Here is a 27,414-nt window from a genome sequence, read left to right on the forward strand (position 1 = left end):
TGCGCACGACGCGTTGTCTGGCAGTAAACAGACGTCAGAAGGGAGTCTTCGCCTCGAGTCAAAACAAAACAAAACAAGAAAGATCTACGAGGAATAGCTGTTTGTCTATCTCCATTAACAGCAGAAGATAAACGATTTCGCATTGATTTCAAGAGACGACCAAGTTATTGAAAATAAGCAGGTTTCTTCGACTTTTACCGGAGGGATTTTAACTCATAAAAACTGGAGTTGGCTAACTAGTTACTCTCTCTGTAGTAAAACTACGCTTTTGAGTTTTGTCCCAGAGGCCGAGGGGCCGGTGATTGCCAAGAAGCGGACGGGCTTCAACTTTTTTGTCTTTTCGAAGAACACATCGACTGTAGTGGGATTTGGGAAGGCTTCAACGGGACGGACACGTTCGGCTTAGCTGTGCCCGCGCGAGCATCGTGTGTAGCTGCGTCTCGAGGAACATGGCAGATGGTGACACGCGCCAGCAGCACACAGCGTGGAGGACCGTGCAAACTTGAACGACAGTAACAGAGATTTTTTTATTGTACGATAAAAAAAAACATAAACAACCCGTTATGATCGAGCACTCCTGTAAGATGTTATCTTGGTATTTTTTTAAATGTAAAATTTTGATCGTGATTAATTAAGTTAAAGAGCGTTTCCCCCCGTAGGGCTTCTTTTGGCGATTTAACATTCTTGCTCAACGCATTTGAGTTAGGATGTACTTTAAGCCTTGCATTTCTTTGTTTTAACTTAATAATGGATCCCAATTAAAAAATAATATGGCTTTGTTGACTTTGACAGGCAGCTCTAACAAGTAATTTCCATTCACTTGAATTCGTTTACAAGTACAGTATTCCTACATTGTACAGAAATACAACACTCAGTTTACAAGAGGGGTTGTTGTACGAGGCGTATTAAGGTGGTTTATCGCTTTTTATAGAGTTCCTCAATTTGTCTGCTCTGTTTTTTCCCTTGTTCTAAAGTCTAATTGCGAAAACCAATCAACCATTCGCTGCTATTAGGAACCAGTTGGAGGTGGATATTTTAGCAATTACGGCGCATGTTATGATTGGTTTTGCTATTTCACTTATTTAACTGCTTCGGGAATAATTTTTATCTGTAAAAAGGCGTTTAATTTTCCATGAAAAGTTCATAGATTATCCCGTCACTCCAGCGCGTCCTCTTTCCTGAGGTTTATTTCAGTAGTTGCTCTTGACAATCCAGCTGTTTTGATGTGTAGTGAATTTCCTTTGTTCCTTCTACATAAACAAAGAGACCCCCATTCTATCCTCGTTTGCTCTATGTAAATCAGATGGTTTATGTTAGTTACTATTAAGGAGATTATTTGCCCCCTTTAATCTCCAATCTGAGGATTAACTGCCGCTATATTGGTGTGTTCAGATTATTACGAATGTGCTGTTACCATAGGCAGTCACGGTAAATTCAGTCTGGATTCTGTAGTGTAGCCTAGTATATCAAGGAAAGAAAAAAAAAATCGGCAAATTCCTAAACAAGATTATTTTACTTATTTAGTTATAAGTAGTCATACTCTTACTTTCATCGCCCAGTTGGTGTATAATACCGTGTTTTTAAAAGCATCGCCCCAAAACTATTTCACTTAAATCCAGCCTTCGTCTGAAATTATCTGGATTGCATCGCACAATGGAGGAAGAAAACGTACCCCCGATTGACCCAGATTTTGAGCCGCAGAGCAGACCGAGGTCATGTACATGGCCATTGCCTAGACCCGACATCTCATCTGTCAAAGCCGGGGGGGCAGACGGCTCAGAGTCCGCTGCTGGAACTCCGCCCGCCGAGGAAGATAAACACGAGCCTCAGCCAATCATATCCGAGCCTGAGAAAGTCGCGCTCTCTGAGGGCGGGGTCGTCGCTGGAGTGGGCGGGGCCACGCCTCGAAAAGGCACTTCCCGGCGTAATGCTTGGGGTAATCAGTCCTACGCAGATCTGATCAGCCAGGCGATTGAAAACTCGCCAGAAAAACGACTTACTCTGGCGCAGATCTACGATTGGATGGTAAAAACTGTGCCGTATTTTAAGGACAAAGGAGACAGTAACAGTTCTGCTGGGTGGAAGGTACGTAGAAGAAAGTATTGAATTTTAATAATAATAATCAGGGTTTGAAATTAATTAACCTTTTCACTCACCAACCTAATTAGCTACTAAAATTTTAAGTTACCGGCCAAAACAAAAATGTCAGAAATAAAACACATTTTCAAAAATCAAAAACTTATATTTAAATATCATATTGGAGTCTGTTTATTATAGAGTATTGAAGCCTCTCTTCCACTGACATTCTTTAAAAAAAAGTTAATCATCATTAAAATCATGCCCCAAAATATTTATATAAGTTATACCCAAGTAGTATTATTTCATAATGTTAAAATGTTCATGCTTCACAGTAAAGATGCTGAAGGGCACTTTTGGCGTCTGTATTGTGGCACGCAAAAGTCGTGGATGTGCAGCATTTTTTTAGACTACTGACAACAAGCGATGGGAGTGAGACTTTGAGTGTGATAGAATGCAATCAAAACACTCTGAATTTGCTAGTGAGTTCAGAGCGTTACCTGCCACGGTTGATTGGTGGGGTTTAATTTCAAACCCTGATGATCCTAAACCTTGTTATGCAGTAACATTGTTTCTATTTCATGTTGTTTAAATTTGAGATGTAATTTTTTTTTGTTTATGTTTTTGTTGTATTTAGAACTCCATTCGCCACAATTTATCACTCCACAACAAGTTCCTGCGAGTCCACAATGAGTCCACGGGAAAGAGCTCTTGGTGGATGCTCAATCCTGAGGGTGGCAAGACCGGCAAAGCCCCACGCCGCCGCGCCGCCTCCATGGACAACAGCAGCAAACTACTTAAAAGTCGTATGCGAGCAAAGCAGACTAAAAAGCAAGCTGGAGCAACTGGGATGGGAGGCTCTGGAGCGGCCCTGCAGGGTGAGGGTGCTTCCGGCGCCAGCGGTGCGGACAGTCCCGGGACTCCGGGTCAGTTTGGAAAGTGGGGAGTGAACAACAGCAGCCCTTCTTCTCGTGGCAACCTGGATGACCCCGACATGTGGACAAGTTTCAGGCCACGTACAAGCTCCAATGCCAGCACCCTGAGCGGTAGGCTTTCTCCCATTGCCCCGGGGCAGGAGGACGAGGATGACCTACCTGAAGACGGCCTTCTTGGTGGCTATTCTACAGGGAATCTTCCCCCAACACTAACTGAGACCCTCATGGAAGAACTGGATTTGATTGACGGGCTCACTCTAATGACGGGTTCGCAAGGGGGTGCTAGCCCAAGCACGGCTCCCCCTGCCCCGCCTCAACCTCTACCCTCTGCATCCACTCTGCTGCCTCGAGGGTCCAGCTTTCCCTCATTTAGGCAGCTGCAACCAACGAAAGCTTTGCAGGGATCCACTCCATCAGGTCAGCAGAGCTCTGTTCAACCCACCGCCAGATCCAGCACAAGCCCTTCCAGCTTTGGAAACTCCCTCTTCAGCCCGCTGCCTGGTCCTGGTCACAGTGGTTTCAGTGCTCGCGTGCCCTCCAGCCTCGAAGCTCTCCTGACCTCTGATTCGCCCCCACCAAGCGATGTCATGATGACCCAGATGGATCCTCTCATGCCTAGCCAAGGAGGTGGTGGTTTTTTGGGGCTTGCAGGATCTATTTCCAGCAGCCAAGCCAAAGCAGGTCAGACTATGTTGAGCAAAGGCATTGACACAAGCACGGTAGGGCAGATGAGCCATCAACCTCAATCCCAACTCCAGCACTCACAGATGGGCTTTGGAATGATGCACTCACCCATGAACCAGGAACCGCTTCAGCTCGCAACTATAAAGAACCAGCATCATATGCCAGGCGCTGGGCTTCTGCAGCATGGAGCTGTCCCGTCACCTGGTGGGAACGGTGGCCTGCAAGGTCTAGGCCAATTTGCGTCAGCGCCCTGCTTCATGCCCTCCCAAGACCGTCTACCTACAGACTTGGATATTGAGATGTTCACTGAAAACCTAGACTGTGATGTGGAATATATTATCAACAGTGATCTTATGGATGGAGACTTGGTTGACTTCAACTTTGACCCCATCATACAGGGTGGGCAGGGCTATTCTGGTCCAGCGACCACACAGAGCTCCTCCCATAACTGGGTGCCCAGCTAACTCCATTTAAAGATGAGAACAGGTAATGTATCATAATTTTGCTTTGCTTTAAGGGATAGTTCACCCAAAAATTACATCTCACCTTCATGTTGTTCTAAACCTTCAGAACAGAAAAAAATACATTATATATAAAAATATCTTGCAATGAACGTCAGTTTGGTCAAATGTTGTTTTTGACATTGACATTAATGTACCGGTAACAAAAATGGTTGAAACATCCTTCAGATATCATCTTTTTTATGTTCTGTTTTTTAGTGTCTGGTTTTACATTTATATATAAAGCTGCTCCTCTTTGTCCCCTAATATGTTAATGTTTTTTCTATTTATTTTTTATGTTTTTACAGGATTGTCCCTCATCCTTAATACAACTTTGAAAACAGATGTGGCACATTGCCAGAAAATATTCTCAATTTTTTGCCTCTGCATTTGCCATTGTACCTCAAATACATAAACTGCTTTGGCTAAGGACAACACACACTTGGCCAAGAAGTCTTTTGTCAGAATTTTCAATTAGATGACAAATTCAAACCTCATACATGTCAAGTGCCAATGTCAACTGAAGAGTGTGCTGTTGGACACAGAGAACATGGTCTTGAAACTTATAGTTTTTTCACTTGTAACAACTCGTGCAACTTGTTTTTTTTGTTTTTTTTTTGAAAGGTGCTGTTTTTTGGCCAATCTTGGACTAAAGAAGCACAACTAATAAACAGCTAATCATGTTTATTGCATTAAGGCCTATGGTGTGTAGTATAAGATGGAGATGGTACTCCTCCTTGATCTTCTTCACACTGATAATGGAAGTCATTCAGCCAGGAGGATCAAACTCTGCAGCTTTTCTTGATGTGAACTCTCGCTCGCTGAACAGCAGTGGAGAAGTCTGAGCAGCCGCGATTCTGCATTGATGGAGTGACTTTGCTGTTGCTCTCAGGACGAAAACAACATTGCACCACAGGAATGTTAAGTTGAGAACAACATTAAGTGGCGATGCTCGCAACAACCCCTGAACACAGAGCAGCTGAACTGTTACGCTAGCGCTCTCTCAACGATATGATGCATACTTGTGCATCAAAGGGCTGAAACGTTGCTGAAAGTTTCAAGGTGTTTGGTGACGCTGTGGTTCAATGTGCAATTAGCTTGACTTTTATGACCTCTGCTCTCAAGGGTTTTTTCCTGTGATGTGTTGAGGCTGATAACTGAATGATGATTTAACTGTCTGCTCTTAAGTGTTTGTTAGTGATAACAACAGTATGAAGAAATGTGATTTTTTTTTCACTGGGCATTTTGATGCATTTTTAATCCTGCCAACAGGTTAAATGGTATAGTGTTATTGTTGGAAACTCGGTGCCCTTTTTGCAGAATGCAATATCTGAAGATTTTTTTGTGTGTGCTGGAGGGTGTGTGTGTACATTTGTGTGCGTGCAAATATGTTTAATGCTCCCGAAACTTGATTCCAACACACTGACGACAGAACTCAAAGTTATGGTGAATCATTTCAATAAGGCACAATAGACAGTTTGTTTTCTGAGTTATATGCGAGTTTAAAGCGAATCTTGAAGAAACATGGCTACGCTAATGAGATGTTATGGTTCCTCTGGCATGTTTGACTTTGTCCACAGAGGCAGAGAAGAAAAAAACTATTTTCTCATTGATCAGTTTTTCATAAACAGCACTACTCATATTTTGTTAAAAAATGTTATTAAAGAACAAAAACAGTTGGATATAATGACTTTAATTCTAATTTAGATTGGAGAGTTATTGTTAACAGACTAATAAAAAAAAACATGCTGTTAATTAGCTTTTTTTTAACGGTAATTTTCTATGTAATCTTTTATTTTTGTAAAAGATGAGATGCATGTAGATTTTATACAATAACCAAAGGAACACTAAGGACTGCATGTTGGATGGATGGACGAATTGCAGTGCGAATAAGCTTTACAAAACCTTTCCGAAAAATCAACATGTAAACTAAATCTTAATTTGATTGGTTGCATGATTACGTTTATCAGAATACAATGCTCCAAAAGTTAAAATATGCTATAATTGTTTGTGCTAAAATAAAACTTTCTAGTCAATGATATCATCTCAAAATGCAAGACTGGTCCAACCTAAAAGGATTAATCCAATGTTTCACTCTCAGGGTTATGAAAAATAATAATTAAAACAACTTCTGTACGGAAGTAATGAGATAATCATGTTATGACTTCATTGCTCACGGCTTTGTCTAAATTATGAGTCATTTATGCAAGCCAACGTCACAGATATTTTACCATTGGAGAAATATATCTAATGTCGCCGTTTATAATGAGAGATTTAATGTATGCTTTTTTTAGAGTTCCTACAAAAACTTGTAAACTGCCAATGAACACTATAGCATGTCGCTCCAGAGCAAACCATACAGTTTTAATGCCCTTTTCTTTTCAACATTACCTTTTCTGTAATAGAAGGGTTAACTTCTATTTAATGATTTTCTCAGATGGTTTTTACTCTATTAGTTTAAAACCAGCAGTCTGAAGGTTTATTCATTTTTTGGGTGTATAAATTGGCTTCAGTTTAAGAGCTTGATATTAGTTACTCTTATGACATCAATGTAATGGTCTGAGTACATTAGATTAACTTAAAATGCTCTCTCCTTACAAAGGAATCATTTTTATCCTAATCATTGGTGCTAGATATTAAATATGACGATTAAAGAGGGCCATATTTTATTGGTGCATATGTAGATATCAGGGCCTTTAATAATTTTATGCAACACATATTGAATACAATTTCTTAATGTAGAACATAGTATGATAAATGTACCTTTGTTTTAATTCCCAAACTCTCAGTTTTTCTATTCATTATAAAAGAAGCTGTGAATGGGGAGGGAGGGACTTTGCCATCTCACCACATATTGTGAATGGTGTCAGCGTGTTGTAATGTTTGATACAGCAACTGATGATTTCCAATCAACCGTTTACAATGATGTTCTTGTCTTTTGGGGCATCTTTTCTCATGTTTTTATGTTTGTACTTGTAATGCAGCTCCTTTATGTGGTTGTTATACCAGCATGGTACATCTTCCAGAAAGCTTTAGGCTGACAGTCACCTTTGGCAATTAAATGTGTTGATATAAGTTGAATTTGTATGAATAACACCCTTGCTTAGTTTCATTTCTCAAAGTACAAATATTGTATTTGCCCCATCAGACAGACGTCACAGGGCTGCTGCATGAAATGCAGGAATTCCACACCTTCCCTCTTTCCAAATCACAATCTCTCTTTCCTTGTTTGATATTATCCTTTTTCCCCTTTAGTATTCATTCTTTTAGTTCTTTTAATTTTTCCAAGAGTTTGCTAAGTATCCCAGTTGATAACACAGGACATTAGTTTATGGTCTGGGTTGGGTTTTTTCCTCCGTTTTTGTTTTGGGTTATGGCGGGATGTAAGACTGACGAGTTGTGCATAGCCAATATACTGTATATGTACTTGATTGCTTTTTTTGTTTTTTTTTTGTCCCCCCCATATTTTGTTAGTCAGAGGCCATTTAAAGCAATAGAAATAAACCTAATCTGTTTAACGGAGACTGTTTTGTTATGTTCATTTGTCATTGGTCTGTTCATTTGACAGCATAGATGCCGGGCATTTATTAAATCCAGACTAATTAAGCAGTATTAAACATGATTTACTTAACAGCAGTTTGATAAACTGAGGCTCAGAGTAACCATGCATATTAAACATGAAATTAAACAGATTAAATCTGTATGACCTGGCATGATGCACAGAATCTTGAGCTGATAATGCATCTCACCTTAAAAGAATATTCATGTATAATTTAAGGTCAATCGACAGTGTGGCATAATGTGAATTCATTAGTTTAATTTCTAGGCTGCTTGTTCCTTCTTTTGGCTAAAATCTTGGTTACAATGTGACCCACCAAGAACGATAACTATAACGTTTTAATAATCGTTCTAATTTTATCAGAAAATGAAAATTCTGTCAAACCCTCAAGTTGTCCCAAACCTGTATGATTTTCTTTGTTTTGTTGAACACAAAATAATATATTTTGAAGAATGTTGGTAACCAGAGTTGACTGTAGCCATTGACTTCCATTGGGAAAAAAAATACTATGGAAGTCAATGGCTGCCGTCAACTGTCTGGTTATCTTCTTTTTAGTTCAACAGAAGAAACTCATACAGGTTTGGAGAACAACATAAGGGTGAGTATAAATGATGATAGATTTAAATTTTTGGGTTAAACCTGGCACTCACTGTTTCCATAGTGTAGCCACAATAAATAATATGCATGTCAACATGATATTTTATAAATCAGATTTAACCTTTTCTGTGTAAAGGTAGCTATAAAAAGTAAATATATACCACTGTCACCATGACAAATACACCACGGTTCTTCAAAATTGGCCTAGGATGTCCACTGTCCCCCAGAGTTGAGCTCCAACCTTTATGAATATCATCTGCCTGTAATTTTCTAATAATCATAAAGACCTTTATTAACTTGTTCTGGTGAGTTTGATCAGGGTTGGAGCAAAACTCTGCGGGACAGTGGACCTCCACGGGATATTTAAAAGAACCCCCAATAAACTCTAAATTTGAACAGCTTTACAGATCAAACAATACAAAGCATTTTAAAGGAAGAGTTAATGTTAATGATTTTATAACATTACTATAAAGTTATAAACATTACTTTATAACATTTTATAGTATCACATTTCTCATTTTAAACGCTCCATTTTATTAATCCTGGAATATTGTAATGCTTTATTTGAATTCGTGTTATTTTCTCAAAGGGATTGTGATGGGAGATCTACCACTAGATGGCAGGATTGCAGTTAGCAGTATCAGACGCCATTAAAAAAATAATTCCTAAATAATTTGGATGCCGTGGTCACGCTGAAGCCATTTCCTTTGATTTAATTATTTGTAACCATAACGCCAGTGTACTGAATCTTGACTGATAAAACTTATATACATTCAAACTTAAAAACGAAGTAAAAACAAGACACAATGATATTGCATATCTTTATAGAAAAAAATAATCTTTCACATTTCAAAACTTTTTTTTGCTTGCTTTTTCAGTTTCTTTTTTTTTTTCTTCTTTTTGGTCAGTTTAAATTTTTATAGTTCCTACATTTACGTGGTAAATAAACATTTTGGCAATAGCCAGGCTCGTTCAGTCTGCACCGCTGAGGCATCTCCCAGCTGAGGAGGTGGTGGAGACAGTCTGGAAGTCTCCATGTTTCAGAGATTTGGCAGACTGCCTTTCAAGAACAAGCATTAAGACAGTCCTGCTTAAGGTAGAATGGCCGTGCTGCAGTTGTATTCTGCTCCTCCTGACAAATGTCTCCGGCTGTCTGTTGCTGTCGGTCAGCCCGGATGATGAACACTCTTGGCTTGTCTTCCATTCTCAGCTAGATTTAATGCAGTTTAATGCCATACTGATGAGCCAAAAGTCAAAAGGCACAGAGCGTCCAACACAGACTGCGGCTCCTGTACTTCTTTACACATTTCTGCTGATTTACATATCTTAGTATTAAATCAAAACAGATACAACAACATCACCCTCCCTCAAAAACAAGGACAAAGGTAATGCAAATGATAAATATTAAACACACACAAAACCAACCATAGGTGTTGCCAAAGTCATTCTGCCAACTGCAATTAGTTAACCAGAGCGATGAGAGTTTAACACAGTACAGGTATTTGGCCTTGTCAACAAAACTGGACATTGAAAATATATGTTCATGGCATCAGAGGGGCTCAACGCCTCTCCAAGCAGTTTGTAACAATGACAGCTGCAACCACTCTTGAAGGGTTTTGTGCAAAAGGTTCAGTGCAAAATAATAATAATAATAATTTTGTGCAGGTCAGTTGTGGGAAAGATAGTGACAGGCTGACTGCAAACCTTTCTGCATCTTATAGTCCTGTCAGAAGCCTTCATTTGATCTGACGCTAAAATCACAAATTATAAGCTTATTCTACGCCCCTTCTCACATACATCACAAGGTGACTTCATTTTTACATGGTTGGATATTCATTTCTCGTGAATAAATGTCTACACTGGGCAAGCCAGTATTACATTACCCAGTGCTTCTCACTGATCGCTGCTCCTTTCAGAATCCATTCAGTGGGTGAATTACTTCGGGCCTATTCAAATTGAAGACTTTGAAATGTTTTTTTTTTTAACAGTTTTCAAAATTAGCATATAACATAATGGATTTCAAATACATACTGTGTTAATTTGGCTAGTCCGTATAGAGCAGGTGAAAGTGACTTTCTGCCCTAAGAAACTGAGAAAGTCTGAGAACACTACCACAAAGCAAACATACAATTTAAAGTAGTTTAGAAAATGCAATTCCTTTCAAATGCACACTGTAAAGCTGTTTGGATGACTACTGAGATGAATGGGATGAATTATTATGGATCCTATAAAAGTACTCATAATCAACCTTTATAGCACCCATGCAGAGAGGAAAGCATGTGGAAGATTTCGGAAAAAAACATCAATGCTAATCGATCTGGGGTGCGTTTCCCGTACAACGATGTAACTCGCTGCTTAACTACCATAGTACAATGCATCGTTGAAGAAAACAACTAGATAGACACGACTGGTTCCCGAAACCGTATTAAATCGCAAATTGGTCGTTCAACCACATTGGTAAATGATGTCACGCAGGTTTTGGGAGTAATAACTACTTTTAATTCATCTGTTTGAAATCGAAATAATGCTAGATGTTTTGCTATAAATTATGGACATGGCATCTGAGGACTATTTCTCATTTTTGTCAGTTATTTTGCTTTTTTTTCCAGATTTAATCATAAGCTCGTTCTTACGTAGTAGAGTTTGTACGCACATGCGTACACACACACACACATATATATATATATATATATATATATATATATATATATATATATATATATGTAACAACACTTTTTTAAAATCTTGACAAACTAAAATACATTTTTATGTATTCTAAATAAAAGATATAGATTGTACTGAATGTTAGCTTGCTTATCTGGCTCAAGATAAGGATTTATTGAGTCCACATGCATGCAAACAAGAAACTCTGCTTCTAACCACAGGTCGAGAGCTGTCGTTCCAACCACACAACTTTGTGATGCTGTTTGCGAATGTTCGTTTGAATTATGTTTTCGGGAAACACAGACTCGTTGATGCTGATAACGATGGAACTTGCGACCATAGTTGGCTTATGATGCTTTTGTGAAACGCACCCCTGAATAAGTGAAAGCCGTACTCAGACGACTTGCTGTGTGCTTAAGGAAGCCACAGTCGAAAGCTTATTGAGATATTATTTAGATAGATACTGTCTTAAAAGTGCTCAATAAAAAAGAAAGTTACAGCCGTTGAACCTCCTCCTACCCTTTGTTAAATTTTGCTCTGGTCTCACTATTCCACATTCAAATAAAATATCTGGAAGCCATGTTAAGCAAGCATCTTTGTCCAGTCACTCATTTCCTGTAAACAGTGACCTTTCCAGAATTTGATAGCTTGGAAACGGACAGTTGGACACTTCTCTCAATTGAATAGCAACAGAAAAAAACAAAACAAATGGGAAAATATTAATAAAAACAACAAGTGAATAAAAATAATTGCACATTAACCATCTGGGATAAAGATAAAAAAAAAAAATTGTACACACAAAAGAACAACTAACAAATTCACATAGGAGAAACACATGCAAAAGGACAGTAGGAGTGAGCGATTGCTTTGCACTTTTTTTCTTTCTTTCTGAAGTTTCACCTTTGGCAAAGAAACGTTTCACAGCAGTACCTTACATCACACTGGTCAACTCAGAGACAACAAATACAGAGACAGATCTCTGCTTGTATTTCTTTGCCTTGATTTCTGTTGTACCACGTCCACTGTGGCGCCCTATGCGATCATGTATTGGGTGATGGCTCTGAGCGCATACAGCAGCTCCGCCTGCAGACGGGCCTCCATCACTAACAAATTTACATGAACCTAAAACACAAAACCACAGAAAGACTTGCATCAAAACACTATTATAAAATATCATACAGCCATTTAAAGTGGATGGTGCATATATATATATATATATATATATATATATATATATATATATATATATATATATATATATATATATAAAATAGCGATTGCTATTATACCGGCGGGATAAATGACTGTTTGGTCCGACACAAATCTAAAATGGGTTGGTCTGAAGTAGCTACATTACTCATAGGTGTGGTTTGGGCGTAACGTGCAATAAACCAATCAGAGCGTCATCTCATATTCCCTTTAAAAGCAGGCGCGCTTGTTCCATGGCGGATTGCTATTATAACGGCGGATTTGCCAGGCGCACGCATCTTATACGATGGTAAAGGTGATTTCGCAGTCTTAAGAATTTCGTTTTCTGGTTCTTGACGGACAACCCACTTTGTCAGATGTCCTTATAAACCTATGTGTCGTGCCACTATTGATCAAACAGGTTTGATCCGTCATTACTACAATTAGCCTGAATAATTTGGGTAAATGTGTAAGCTAGATTTATGCCTATTTCTTCACATGTTCATGGACACCCCAATGATTTCCCTCGTGTGGTAATATTTTTCCTTGTAATTATGTATGGTTTGCAAAAATATGAACTGCTGCGTCTATGTAGATGAGAGGAGTGTATGCGCGTTGTGCACACTACATTATGGCCAAGCATGCACCCTTTAAAACAGCATCTGAATAACGCTCCACTGACTTTAGACTAGGTTTTTCCTGGTCTGTGGCGGAATTGTTTTCAAAATAGCACCAGGGAACGTTTGCGCCGGAACACGCTTCCTCTTTTCTCCAAATATTGATAGGAAATCACCTTCTCTGAAGCTTTGACTGGGCCCCAGGACAGCGGGCATAGAGGGGTCTTGCTGGAGTCGGGGTAGCAGGCCACAGCTTTAATGTAAAGTTTCAGTCCACGCTCCAGTAACCGGTTAACTTCCCCATAATCGTAATCATCATATCTGAAGGCAAACATGTCAATGTAAGTGCTTTGTTTTTTTGTTGTTGCATTTTTCAGCATGTTCAAGTTGATGAGTCACAAGAAAATGTAAATGTTGGAGTGTGTAGTATAAAGCTAGGCTAGAAATAAACTCTTATTTCATTTCATGTTTCTTTTGCATAAAAAGTGCAAACTAAAACCAAATTGCAAAAGTGTAATAAAAAAAAAAAGAATTCAGGGAACTGTACCTGATTCCATAGATACAATGAATGTAGTTCCAGATGGCTCGTTTGAGATCGGGACTGTGAGGGAAAGGGAGGGAGGCCACATTGCGGAATCGCTCGTCTAACAAGTGCCCTATATCAGAGTAGAGCCTGTTTACCAACGAAAAACCATGATCCTCCCATGAATAGTCCTGCACAGAAAGACAAATATATAGAGTTCATAACATCAAATGTACCACAGAATTTTAAAGATTATTAAAGGTTATTTCTGTATATAATATTATATATAAATATTGTTATAAATTTAAAATAATAACTATTTCAATATATTTTAAAATATTTTTTATTCCTGTGATGCAAAGCTGAATTTTCAGCATCATTACTCCAGTATTCAGTGTCACATGATACTTTAGAAATCTCTCTTGTAAAAAAACTCTTTTGTAATATTATTACTTTTGATCAATTTATCAATAAAAGTATTAAATTCCTTTTAAAAAACACTTATTTGGTGCTCAAGAAACATTCCTTATTATCCGTGTTGAAAACTGTTGTGCTGCTGAATATTTTTGTGGAAACCGACATTCAATGCTCTTTACTTTTTATTAATTAAAAGATCAAAAGAACTGCATTTACATTAAACAGTAATCTTTGTAACAATGTAAAAGTCTGTTCTATCACTTTTTATCAATTTAACGCATCCTTCCTGATTAAAAGTATTTATTTATTTATTACTCCAAACTTTTGAATAATAGTGTTAGGATAAAGGTATGGAATAAGTTGGAATAAAACAAACTATATTAATATTTTTAAAAATTAACTACAGGAGTTGCATCCAATTCCCATTCAAATCAAATGCCTAACACTCATTTGAGAGGACTTGTCAGTGGCACAAAGCTTCCTTTTAAGGTTTTGAGAGTAACGTTAGGTTCTGACAGTCTTAAGAAGAGCGGGCATGAGCTGTATTTCTGACCCTTAGTACCCTTTTATGCTACTACTTTTGGTAGGTGACACCCAATGCAAACTCTGTCCCCACCTGCACCCGGAATACTTGGAAATGGTCCTCCTCCCGTCTGGCAAATTCCTGGTAGCCGAATTCTGGATCTGTGACGAAGCGAGAGGGGTCTGCAGAGAACATCGCCTCCTCCTCCTCCTCCACATCTAATATAGAGTTGCATTTGAGAAAGAGAAAAGCAGGTTACGAAAGAGGGTCCATGAGAGAGATATATACACACAAGAAAATGCGCTGTGTAAAAATAACTCTAAACATTCGTCCCAATCCAAAATTACGCTTCCTGTTTACAGCAGCGTTGGGAAACATGGTTACATGACAGACTGTCTTTAAACTGGTGAACAACATCTTACCAGAATGTAGGAGTGTCTGTGAGTGGAGTCGGTCTCCTTTTCTTTCCTTGATCTCCTCCTGTGATTTTTTTATTTGTTCTAGAAGGCAAGCAACTTCGCAGCTGGAGTCTAGAGACTACAAAAAAAACAGACCACTGTTAAAAATAAGACATGCTGGTTTTTCCTAAATTACAACTGACTTCACAATGCACACTGCTGTACTAGGGTTGTGAAAAATATTGTTACTTAAGAACCATGCTGATAGTTAAAAAATAAGTAATGATAGCAGTCTTTCTACAGTGTTGATAGTGCCAATTCAAAGTGTCCAAATGGTATGTCCATGATCAAGCCAGCCACGACCAAAATATGTGTGTACCTAATACTATTGTGAATATCAGAAAATGAGTAGAAAGACGCTGTATGAATGTTTGTAGAATTCAGTTTTTTTTGTAATATAACTGAAGTAGTCTCTTGTGCTCACCAATTTTTTTGATAAAAAATACAGTAAAAACAGTAATATTGTAAAATATTACAATAATAAAAATATATATATACCGGTACTTATTTGCTTCACAAGTAACATTTCTTATTATTATCAATGTTAAAAACAGCTGTGCTGCTTTATATTTTTGTCGACACTGTGATACATTTTTTTTTCAAGATTATTTGATGAAGAAATTTTCAAAAGAACAGCTTTCATTTGGAATTGAAATCTTTTGTAATATTAATATGTTTGATGGCACTTTAGATAAAACTGTCAACTTAAAAAAAACAGTAGTGTATGTTTGACTTTTTTACATTTCTGAAAATGTTGCACTGTTTACTTAATTTGCATCAGTGATGTATTGCTTTAATTGAATAATAATGAATATTAACAAATTAAAAGTGCTAAGTTGTGGAAGAACTTGAAATCTGAATAATTAATAATGATTTATGCATAGTGATGATTAATGCAATTTTGATATTGCGACGACTATGCTGTATATTTTTAAACAAATTTAATTCAGAGTCAAACCATCTTTTATCAACTGAAACTGTTGTGAATGATGATTTATACCCTTCGCCGTGATGCCTTCTCTGTGGGTCCAGCAGGGGGCGGTGATAAGGTCGTGTTGCCATTGGCAGCGTCACAGAGACAGTAACCGGGGGGCGTGCCGTGATGCACTCTGGGAGTGGGAGTGCCATCAGAGTCAGAACCAGAACCAAAAACAAAACTGCATAGGGAGTGACAGTGGGCCAGCAGAACCACCGCCTGAACGAGCTCAGCCAGAGACCAGCACTGCTCTCCCGTCTTGAGCAGAGCCTGTATGTGCGAGCGTGCCGTGAGCCAAGGCTGATGGGCCAGGACCTTGTTGAGGTGGTCAAGGTGCTGTAGACGTGGGGGTGCAGCCTCCAGCCCCTGAAGCCATATTGGGTCTCCACCCACACGCAGAAACTGAGCGGAGTGTAGAGACACCAGGTACCTACAGTGATGCCGTGCTGCAGCCTGAAACACAAGAGTGTGTCATCAAATAAAAGCAATACAATCGAGATATTACGGTATGCAAATAGATCCACGTAGCAGTACTACTTAAAGTTTTAGACTTTAGAGTGATAAAGAAACATGTATGAATGAGAATATGCACATGCAAGATGTTAAAAAGTTGAGTGCACAGTGTTTCACGGAGTGCAATAAGCCATGAAAGAAAGAGCTCAATGCGGTGATCGAAGCACACGCATAAAAGACGCCTTTCTCAGACAGCATGCGATCTCGAATTCAGTTCTCGTTCGCAGCTTATAGCGCTTACATGGTGAAATACACATTATGTCAGAATGCCCATCGTGTGGATTATTCAGAATATTCATGCAAGTGAATTACAAGTTGTGTCTTAAGTGAACAAAAACAGTCGGATGTGTCTATATTATATCATATCTGTACATTAGGTCTTAAAGTAACAGCAGCCTAATATTCCTGCTGTCATATGTGTCATTTATGTTAATCAAACATTAATAATAAACTTTATTTTTTACATTTGATTTAATTTCTGTAGCATTTCTTACTATGTTAAATAAACATACGGTACAAGTTTTATTGTATTTGTCCCATTGTTTGAAATTTGAAAAACTAAAACAAATGTGAAATACAATTTCTCGTAACGTGAAATTAGACTTTGGCCATAATGCCAGATCATTCAGTTCTTACCATGATGGCAATGTAGTGGCGGTAGGGCAGGGGCAATGGGCCATCCATATAGAGGATGTAGTGCTGTGTGCGCAGGAAACTCTCCAGGTATTGTGGGTGAGAGGCCATCTGCTGAGACACCGTGTCCAGACGCCCCCTGTTGGCCAGAGCCTTCATACACAAGAGAGAAGCACGGTCTTTCTCAGAGTTCACCATCACCTGCCAGAAGAATAAATAAAAAACAGAAATTTACATACAAAAGGAAGATAAAAAGAGCATTTAGTGAACGAAACATACCTATTCAGTGCAGTTTTTGTGTTTAAAGTTTGTTAATCTCAAAGGAACCACTTTAAAAATAAAATTCACAAGTGCTTGAAATATTCCTCAAATAGTTTCCCAACAAAACAAAACAAAACAAAACCAAAAAACGAGTAAAGGAATATTAGCAAACAAACACTGCTTCTGCCACGGGTCCTGTGGGTATCGAGGGACAGCAATAGACATTCCACACTTAGTGCGACCCACTGCCGTATTGGCCTCCTTTAGTATACAGACTAGACAGACGTCTGTCGACCTCAATCTTCCACTTTCACGCCCCAAGATGCTTAAAATACATCCAGATGATAAAAACAGCAACTGGACACCATACCCATGGATAATCACAGGCATAACTTGAGATCTATGGCTCAATCATCCGTATTTAGCATATGGAGTCTATTTTACACAATTAAGACACCTTGTGGAAAGGAAATCGATGTGAATATAGCGAATATAATCTCCTGATGCCCTTGTTTAATCGGTGTTGAGGAGATCTGCTGACTCATTTCTTCATGCTCTTAAATGCTGACTGTGAAGGCCGATCGAGGCCTTGTTTCTCTGCCTTTGCCCTGCTTTGTGTCTGACTGTGGGATTATGGAAATCCTGCCTACTCCCCTCCTGTTTCTGCGACGAGAGAGAGAGAGAGAGATTAGATATACTAATATCGTTCACTAATATTACATTACATTCTCCAGTTTGAAACTACTCTTTTTCTGGTGGTGGGGAAAACTATGAACCAATTAATATCAATTTCACAATTCCACACAGAAATACGTCACATTATGGAAGTTCAACGTTTCGAAAGTGCATTTTGACACAATAACAGCTCTGTGGAAATGGTAGATTTTTTTTTAACTAAGCAGTGAAACTACATTGGGTCTAGGCTAAGGCTGCTTATTTAGGCAGTTTGTTCTGAAGACCTTTCAGTTTCAATGTGAATTTGACAATAGCTTTTCTCAAACGAAAAGGTGAAATGCTCAGAGGTGAATTCTCAGAGTAGCTCTGGAGATGATGAAGTTCATGTGTACGGCCCACATACAGTGAGACGGCAAACCCTGAAAACAACAATGACAAAACTGAGCCGCTCATTCACAAAGGGACAGACAGAAAATGCCGAATTTTTTGTCACATGCACCTAATCGTCTAGATGTGGGCTAATTATCATTGCTAGTACGTGGTCTGAGATCAATAGTGTTCGACTGTCCGTACTGGCAGCAGTTATTCCTTCGAGTAAAACGCTGCTCCGTGGGTCTGGCTGGAGTCCGGTTACACTTTCTGGGGGGAGAGAAGAAGATGAGCTCTGACAGGAACGCAAACATGAACGTGGTCACGTATTGAATGAAATCTTGTTACATAGCTACGGGGGACAACGGGAGGGTCATGGCCAAAACATCATAACTCTTCCTGACACTACTGAAGATTTACACTGATAGCACAGTGTGTACTGCGCCTAAAATCACTTTCGGTCACTATATTTATTGGCTCCAAATACCACTTAAAATCACATTAAAGAACTACTGGGCCTCAACTAAGAGCTAGGCTATACTTCAATGGATGAATTCTTCAAATGGACACTAAGTGGTTGCAAATTGAGAAGATGTCCTCTAACACAGTTTCATTAAAAACATTGCTCTAATCCAAGATGCCTTTTCATGAACTGGTGTCCAAGTGCTCTTCAAATATATTAGTGGTGAAGCAATCTCTTAAAATGTTCACAATTTCTTTGAGCGTTTTCACTTGAATAATAACAACATGTTCACTTTGCGCCCTGACAAACCGTTGGGGCCTTTAAAATCTGGACTGTCAATGGGCTTAATTCACTACAGGATCTGTATGATGATGATGATGATGATGATGATGATGATGATTTTATTTATTTTTAACAACTCTGCACCTAGTTTAAAATCCCTCATTCACATTTCTTTAGATATTTGCAATAGTAGTCTTATGCTAAAAAAAACATAAATTACCACCACCTATACACTTTAGAAACTGTTTCAATAACCTTCTCAGCATGTGGTTTGAGTTCTACAGTGTATTCAATACTGAATTCAGATTACCAAGATTTCATGACCTTATTGAAAAAACATTGGGAAGATAAGCTTGAAGTGCAAATGCCAGAGTCGTCTTGGCAAGATGCTTTAGAAAGGATACATTCTTCTTAACTATGCGTCACACAATCATTCAGTTTAAAAAAGTCTAGGCTATAGATTGCACTGGTCTAAGCTGGACAAAATTTACAACAAAAGTAAATGCAATATGGGATTGGAGCAGAATAGAACAAGCCAGTCTTTCACATATGTTTTGGTCATGCTCAAAACTTACAAGCTTTTCAAAAACTATTTTTTGCTTTTTCTCAGACACCAATTGAGCCCTCTCCTATATAGTTAGAGTGCCAGATTATGGCACTAGTCTAAACCACAGTGCTAAAAGTGTGTGTGTATATATGTATATATATATATATATTCACATACAATAGCCTATATATATATATATTGTATGTGAATGTATATGAAAATGTACATTTATGTGCATTTTATTTATTTTGATTTACTTTTTTTACTACTTACTATTTTTGTTTTTGTACGCATTACCAAAAATATAATTTAAAAGGAATTTGACCAAAAAAAAAAATGATGACAGTTATATTAAAATAGGCCTTGAATATAGAATCTTGATCTGGAACGTGTATCAAAATGTCTGACTATAATTTAAAAGGAATTTGACCAAAAAAAAAAAAAAAAAAAATCACAATAAAGAATTTATATTATTGCAAGTCTGCTCACTTTCTTCAAATGTTGATTGTGATTGAAAGTATGTGGGTAATAAATAGGCCTACAGATTGGCCTTCCCTTCCCAGCTCTTCATACAGCGGCTGGCAGAAAGGAGAGGGTTATAAATAGTTCTGGAGGACAGCTGAGATAGCACTTGCATAGATAAGATAGAAATGCCATTCCTGCGCAAGGGACACCACGAGGAAACAAAGATCCCAGCGTTTGCCCGAGATATAGTAAACATCTCTCCAGACAGGTTCTTAGAGTAAACATTCTTAAAAAGAGTATGAATTTAAACACTAGACTAAACCTTCTGTCAATATTTGTGTCTTAACCCAATTTAAAGAGCATTTTTATTGAAACGGAGTTCTGCATTGAGGTGCAAACTGTGGTTTGAACTCTTTTTGGAAAATGTGTCAGCCTAACCTGTTTACTGATGTATTTGAATGTCTGAAGCTCAGTATGACCATTTAAAAAATATTTTTGACAGATAAAAGATTTTGAGAGGCACAATGATGAAACAGGAACAAAGACACTCTTCTTCTATCAAAGAAAAATATCTGTGTCAATTCAGCGCTGAAAGTATAGGCTAGGCTATGTTTCTGCCTGAGAAAAGGTGTCTTCTCATTCAACAGAGTCAAGGTTTGCAAAACATGCCAAACAAAAGCACCGTGGACTAGCATTATAGTTACCTAGAAAGTCAGACATTTTGATACACGTTCCAGATCAAGATTCTATATTCAAGGCCTATTTTTAATATAACTGTTATACATTTGTTGTGTCCAAAATGACACTACACCTTCTAGTGTATGAACTTTGTAAGGTTATTTTGTCATCAGAGTCTGATCGACCCTCCACCTCCGGTACGCGAGGAAAACTGAGGCAGTTAGGTGTACAAAGTTTTCAATATTTCATACTTCGTTTTTTCAGTTAATTCAGGCATTTAATGTTTAATTTTCAGTATGAACACACCATTTATACTACAAAATGGCAGAAAATAGTACTACATAACATTGGGATGCACATCTTAAGTTTTAAGACTAATGAAGTGAAAATATGGTCAACTAAGGGTCATATTGGCAGTAGAGCACAAGTCATTTAAATGGGATTAAGATGTTGAAGTCAGCTTCAAACAATGAATCAAACACTAGTAGCTATCCATTGGGACGCACTTTCCCTGGTAAACAGATCACATGTCTCAGAGTTTGTTCGCAATGCCCAAAACTTTTCAGCGGTGACCCAGAAAAACAGGCAACTGCAAATACAGACATATTCAACATGCTATCATGGTTCAATACAGAGTGTTAATTTCATAGCCTGTTTCGGCAGCTGCACAAAATCACAAGGGGAGTCTCTATACCTGGAACGAGACAAAACAATTTGCAATTAACTACTAATGAAACTTCAGAGGGAAATTAGAGACTAATGAAAGTCAGATGAGAGGCTGAGAGACGCTCACACACCCACACAGATGCGGCTCAACGAAACGCTGCAGCAGATGCGGTCAACTGAGGAGTTTTTTTATACCAAAACTGCGATCAACAAAAGTTAACTTGGTTAAACTTGATATTTAGAGTATACAGGTCATAAATAACACCTTCCCAGTTCATGGTCAATCGTGTAGGGTTATTTTGAAACTTGGGGTGACTTTTGTCGATACAGGATGCCTCATTAACACCAGTAACATGCACCGACATGTCTTTACCAACAGTCAACACGAAACAGGAAGTCAGTCTCATATCCTCTTGGTGAGTCCCTCAAATTCATCTGAAATCTTGTTTATTGGGTAAAAAAAAGGTGCCACTTTCAGCCATCATAATTCCTGTTTCTGTGCAAATAATGATGCCATGTATGGTCTTTACATAATAAATAAATTATTTGTTAGATAAAAACAAGTTAATGTGCTATGGAAATCAGAATCTACTGAATGTATTACAGATGAAAAAAAAAAAAAGAGTGCATGATCACTCCATGAACAAACAAAACAGCATTTAGATTTGAATACATTTGCATGTACCCTTGCATTGAGATTTGAATGAATTCATGTGTTTATTCTAGCTGGTCAAAAGGTCCAAATACCACAACAACAAAAAAAAAAATTGTAATAGGGGAATAGAGAGCTTAAAGGGAAAGTCCACTCAAAAATGAAAATGTACTTGAAATTGTTAAGTCACTGTTCCAAACCTGTATGGCTTTTAAATTCTGTGGAACATAAAATATATTTTGAGAAATTGCTTTAATTTTTTTGCAAACTATGGTCACCAAAACTGTTTGGTTACAAACATACTTCAAAATATATTCTTTCATGTTCCACAGAAGAAAAAGTAATACAGGTTTGGTTTGGAACAGCATGAGGGTGGGTAAATGATGACAGAATATTTGGGTGAATTATCTCTTTAAGTGTGCAACATATTCACTAAACCAAAATAACCAAGACAGCAGAGATAGTGAAAACAGACAAATATAAGCCTACTGCTCGTCTTTTGTCATTTGAGTACGGTCTAAACATGAGGCTCTAAATGGCGGGGGGCTTCAGTTCAGGGCCTGAGTCCAGAATAAGAGCAAGATGCGATATTTAATCTGCATTCTCAGAAGGCCTGGAGGGCTCCATCCTTGACATGCGCAAATGTCCCAACTGCAGTTGACAAACCCCATCGCTCTGCTGCCTCTCTACAAAGGAAACACTATTTTGGCCTGCCAACCTGGAAGCCAGGAAGAACAAAACAGCCAGCTGCACCTCACTGGGGGTTGGACTGAAACAAGCCCTGCAGCAAACACACACACAGTAACACACAAACAGACAAACATGGCAAGCCACATATGGATGCAGTCAGACAACCAGGAAGACTGACATTTACATAAGCAGACGGTGACATATATTCAGCAGCTTGCATATGACTGTCAGTGAAGCGAAGGCAGATTATGGATGAATCACATTTCTGTTTGGAAAATCCAAGCTTTGGTCTGCTAGTGAAATCGCTTAATTACGTTATTTTGCCAGCGTTGTGTTCCTCATATCCAGAAGTGAATCATGTTGTCAGTTATTCCTCTTATATAGTCTATATTGTATCCCCTTCCTCCTTCTACGTAAACTGCATATTACTATTGCATTACAATGTTTTTCAACACATTTTACTATAATGGTCTGACAAGGTCATAATAGATATACAAATACATATTTTAAAGATGCTCTTTATGTGGAAATACATCAGGGGAGATTTGAAACGCATACTGTGCCATTATAACACTTCTCACCTACAGATATTTTTCCTGAATTGTGTCTCTTACAAGAGGACTAGTGGTTGGTTTAAGGGAAAAGGGAACGAGTTTATGATGTTAACAATCCAAATACAAGCTAAGGGGATTTTTATGGGCTGGCAAATGAAGAGCATATTTCTGAGAAATGATTAAATGACATTCCTCTATTGTTCTCCTGTATGCGGAGCAGCGCCGTCACAACAGCGGCACCCTCAGGTTTCAGAGGATACTGCAAGCGATTGAGGAGAAAAACAACTTTGATTGGCAGTACATCAGCATCACATCGCATAAATGGAGAAAGAGAAAACACTCACACTTCCAAAAAAACAAAAAGTCAAGCATGAAGAAATGGTAATACATGTTACATCTTCCCTTAGAGTCGTGCAGATTGTCGTGTCACGTCTTTTATGGTTGTACTACAAAGGGCTTTGTGTCCGCGCGACATGAACTGCGAAAAAACACTACGGCAGCGCTACAGACAAATGACAGATTTTAATTATTATTATTTTTTAACAAATGCTTATACACAAGCTTTGACAGGATAAAGCATGCAGTTAAAAATTAAAACTCAATACCAGAGGACAACAAAGAAAAAGGAGAAAAATACTAAATCGATTGTCTTGATGAAACAACAAGAGATTCACCTTTTAAATGACTCAACAAATGGCTCAGACATGACGGAGAGCGTCAAACCCACAAAACTTCAACATGCCAGCATAAAAGCTTATTGTCATGTCGGTTTACATCATTTCTTGAAATCCATAACCATGACTTAATCTGCACCAAAGGCTCCCAAGATTGTTCCAGACTGCAGTCTTAATTCCCCAAGAAGCTTAAATGTAGAATATCTCCAGCATTAACAGCAAAACGTCAGGTTTTTCAAATGCACATTGCACACTTTTACGAGTAGTCCAAATAACAGTTGTAATATGAAACAATGGCCATCTGAACTGATCATATGATTATAATGCACGATAAAATAGGCTTATAAAGCTGATCTTACTCTTTGCCAGAAGTGCAATGGACTTGCACAGCTTCTTTTAATGACATAAAACGCAAAATAGGCGACAAAATAATGTCAGAGAATCAGTATTGTTATGCGAGCAGACTTTGGTTACAGATGAATGGCAGCACAAACGTCTTCAAAGTCAGATTAACTGTAAAACTGCAGCTTTACACCGTGTAAGCAATTTAATCTTGTCATAAATAAACTTTATGTCAGGAACAATTAATAAATTACACAATGAATTAGCGTTTAAATCTCGAAGTGAATAATGGTTGAAAAGTAACGTTAGCGATCAGAAGAACAAAACCGACAGAAGAAAGACATCTTGATTCTGCAAAGCGATTCATGTAGCAGCTACGCTTAAAAATAACGGATAATAGTTATGGCGATGAGTCTTTACTTTCAAAGAGGGTCTTTTGAATATGTAGGCTTTTTAAAATTATGACATAAGTATGCGATTGACGAGCGTTTTGAAGATGAATGAATGAACGAACGAACGATATAACGTTAACTTGCTAAGTAAGTTAGATGAACTGTCAACTTTGAAACTTCCCAGCAAGAGTCTAGATACAGTTTAGGTTTACAGTTAATATCTTCACTTCAGTGAAATATGTTACCTGATTTTGAACAAACTGACACTGGGTTCCAAGGCGATAATCCATGATTTTCGTGCAGATGATCATTTTCCTCCCTGTAAGTGCATGAATGCGGCTCCTCTGGCTTTCTTGGGTCTTCTCACCGACTCGCTAACAAAGGCCAAGCCGCTATGAGACCTACATGTCCGGACATACAGCTGCAGTATCAATGGGTGAAAAAAAAACTGTTGACAGACACGTCCAGTGATGCTGTCCAATCAGAGAGTTGAAAAGGTGGGTCTAAGAGTGGAGCGATGGCCAATCAACTCTCAGTACTACTGGATTTTGTGTGTGTGTGACGGCTGTGTTTGTCTGACATCCGAGCCAATGAGCGCTATCATGTGGTGGAAAACTACCTGTCTGTTAAGCACGGAAGCCCGCCTACTTTCATGACGCAATGCAGCCTGACAACTGATTACAATATCGCACTGTCTGTGTGAATAACTTAGGCTATAACTTGTTGTGAATTAATTATTTGGCCGTTATTTCACTGGATCAAAACTGTAATAGACATTTAAATGGTCAACATACAACATCATAGTCTTTCTGTTCGAGAGAAAGTGTTTCATTCAAATCATTTGAAGCTCTACATTCTCTGGTAGGCTAATATTTATAAGAACTTTGAAGTCGGTATGAAATGGAAGTGAGTCTCTTCCCTGCTGTGACGTATATACGAGTGAAACGGCTTCTCGAACAAGAAAAAATATAGCGGGCTTTGATTTGTCCATTTGGGAATCGATTGGATTTTTCGTGGTTCGTGTGAGTGACAGGTTGTCCAGCCCTCGCGCCAGTAAACACATCACCAAAGAAGAGATGTTGTTGCAAGAGGGAGGGGAACTTACTTTGATTGAAGACTACAAGGGCACATGTATTTAAAAAAGAAGAATTGTTTTGATTTCATGGTGACTAAAAAAAAATATTACTGAAGTCAATAGGGGTAGGGGGGATTAAATAATTATTAAAATATAAATAATTGATGGTTCCTATTTTCTTCCAGTTGAGAGTCTCACAGCTGTAAAGGCCACTTTATTTACTTAGCCTTATTTATTTTACTTTGTAACAACTGAAATATGCTCAGTCATGCATTTGGCTCTCATTGTCTGGACTCAATCCATCATCTCCCCTACTACTGTACATATGAATAGGCTCTTGTTTTGGTAAAGTTCTCAGTATTTGGAATACAGTCAATGCTGTTAAACTAAGATGATTTCTTTTTACTTTGGATAGATACGTGTGATACCTGCAGATTAGATCATACAATGGAAGTACATCAGACCTGACCCAGACACTGAAAAGGTAATCTCATTCTTTTTTATTGATGTTTGTAAAATGAGCATTGCAATCTTGCAATAAAATGCTTTTTACCATGTTTGTCTTAAGGGGGTGGAAGGGTGAAATAACAACAAATATTTACGTTTTTTTTATCACTGTTTGATTGTCTGAGCAAAATGTAAGAAATGGGACAGAATGTGATATAAGTTTTCTAAGGTTGTAAAAGAGAGTTTGCTGACATGCCGTTTACTAAATACTAGAATGTAATAAATAGAATTTATGAAATCTCTTAAAAACGTAGGGCCACATGTCTGAAGAGCAGTAAAACATTTGTGTAATATCAAATGCATTACTTCTTTGCTGTGTCTGTGTTAAAGCACACTGCACAAATCACATTTTGTTTTAATCAAAGTACATACTCCTAAATGGTGCACTGTAAACTAATACAAGCCTCTTTTACTCTATCTCAAGCAGAACAACCAGTCGATTCAGCTGCCTCACTCTTCTGGATCCCTCAAAAGTGCCAGTTACTGCATCATAAGTACTGAGGGTGACCCTGAGTGCAGCAAATGCTTAAAAAACAAGACCCTCTGTCCCACAAGGAGAAGGGACTTGTGTTCCTGTGTTAACAGTGAATAGCAGATTTTTGAAAAGACAGAAACTCACAATGGCACAAATTGATGCAGGAAGCAATATAAAACAATATTTACAAATGTATTTACAATTAATTAAAAATATATTAATTATCATGAAAATGAAAGGCAAGAAATCTAAAAGAAAAACTTCTTTTTTTTTTTTATAAATATGGCCCATGGAAGAAGATTCTGAAATTACAAGTAAGAAACATTAAAAAAAAGGTATTATGTAAAAACTATGCAATGAATAAACAAATAAAGTTCTTTCTAAAGATTCTGATAAATAAAGACAAATTAAAAATAAGTAAAACATCTAAAATTGCATGTTTTAATATATATCAGGATGCTTTTTTTCCCCCACTGCCAGTCATTTTATGACTTTCTTCAAAGTACAGCCACAAGGGGGCAATTTATACAACTTTACTTTGAAAAGATGAGCTCATTGCTCTCTTTAACGTTACAATATAAATATCTTTAAAGAGACTTTGGATTTCAATAGAGCTACAGTAAATACAATAAGAACATTGGATTGAACTTGGAAATGGTACTTCCCTTTTATACCAGCCTCCTCCACACACACACACACACACACACACACACACACACACACACACACACACACACACACACACACACACACACACACACACACACACACACTCACAAGGGGA

The 27,414-nt window shown here is 38.0% G+C and overlaps 2 protein-coding genes and 1 long non-coding RNA gene across 3 annotated transcripts; 2 read left to right on the forward strand and 1 right to left on the reverse strand.

Annotated features, from left to right (window-relative positions):
- The first annotated feature begins 1 nt into the window (after window position 1).
- foxo4 (forkhead box O4) lies at window positions 2–7,719 on the forward strand. The gene is made up of 3 exons (XM_079631748.1): window positions 2–2,085; window positions 2,714–4,181; window positions 4,504–7,719. Exons 1-2 carry the CDS (start codon window positions 1,654–1,656, stop codon window positions 4,157–4,159), a joined length of 1,878 nt encoding a protein of 625 aa, XP_079487874.1. The 5' UTR covers window positions 2–1,653; the 3' UTR covers window positions 4,160–4,181; window positions 4,504–7,719.
- A 1,419-nt stretch (window positions 7,720–9,138) lies between these two features.
- Window positions 9,139–24,957, reverse strand: sesn4 (sestrin 4). The gene is made up of 8 exons (XM_079631861.1): window positions 24,819–24,957; window positions 16,867–17,064; window positions 15,742–16,170; window positions 14,706–14,820; window positions 14,377–14,501; window positions 13,368–13,534; window positions 12,997–13,141; window positions 9,139–12,137 (listed from the first exon to the last, which is right to left on the reverse strand). Exons 1-8 carry the CDS (start codon window positions 24,882–24,884, stop codon window positions 12,048–12,050), a joined length of 1,335 nt encoding a protein of 444 aa, XP_079487987.1. The 5' UTR covers window positions 24,885–24,957; the 3' UTR covers window positions 9,139–12,047.
- LOC307008745 lies at window positions 23,441–27,244 on the forward strand. The gene is made up of 4 exons (XR_013799899.1): window positions 23,441–23,546; window positions 24,877–25,070; window positions 26,064–26,132; window positions 26,583–27,244. It is a non-coding gene; the product is annotated as an uncharacterized lncRNA (long non-coding RNA).
- The last annotated feature ends 170 nt before the right edge of the window (window positions 27,245–27,414 follow it).

This window comes from Phoxinus phoxinus (assembly GCF_949152265.1).
Source record: "Phoxinus phoxinus genome assembly, chromosome: 12".
Taxonomy (NCBI): domain Eukaryota; kingdom Metazoa; phylum Chordata; class Actinopteri; order Cypriniformes; family Leuciscidae; genus Phoxinus; species Phoxinus phoxinus.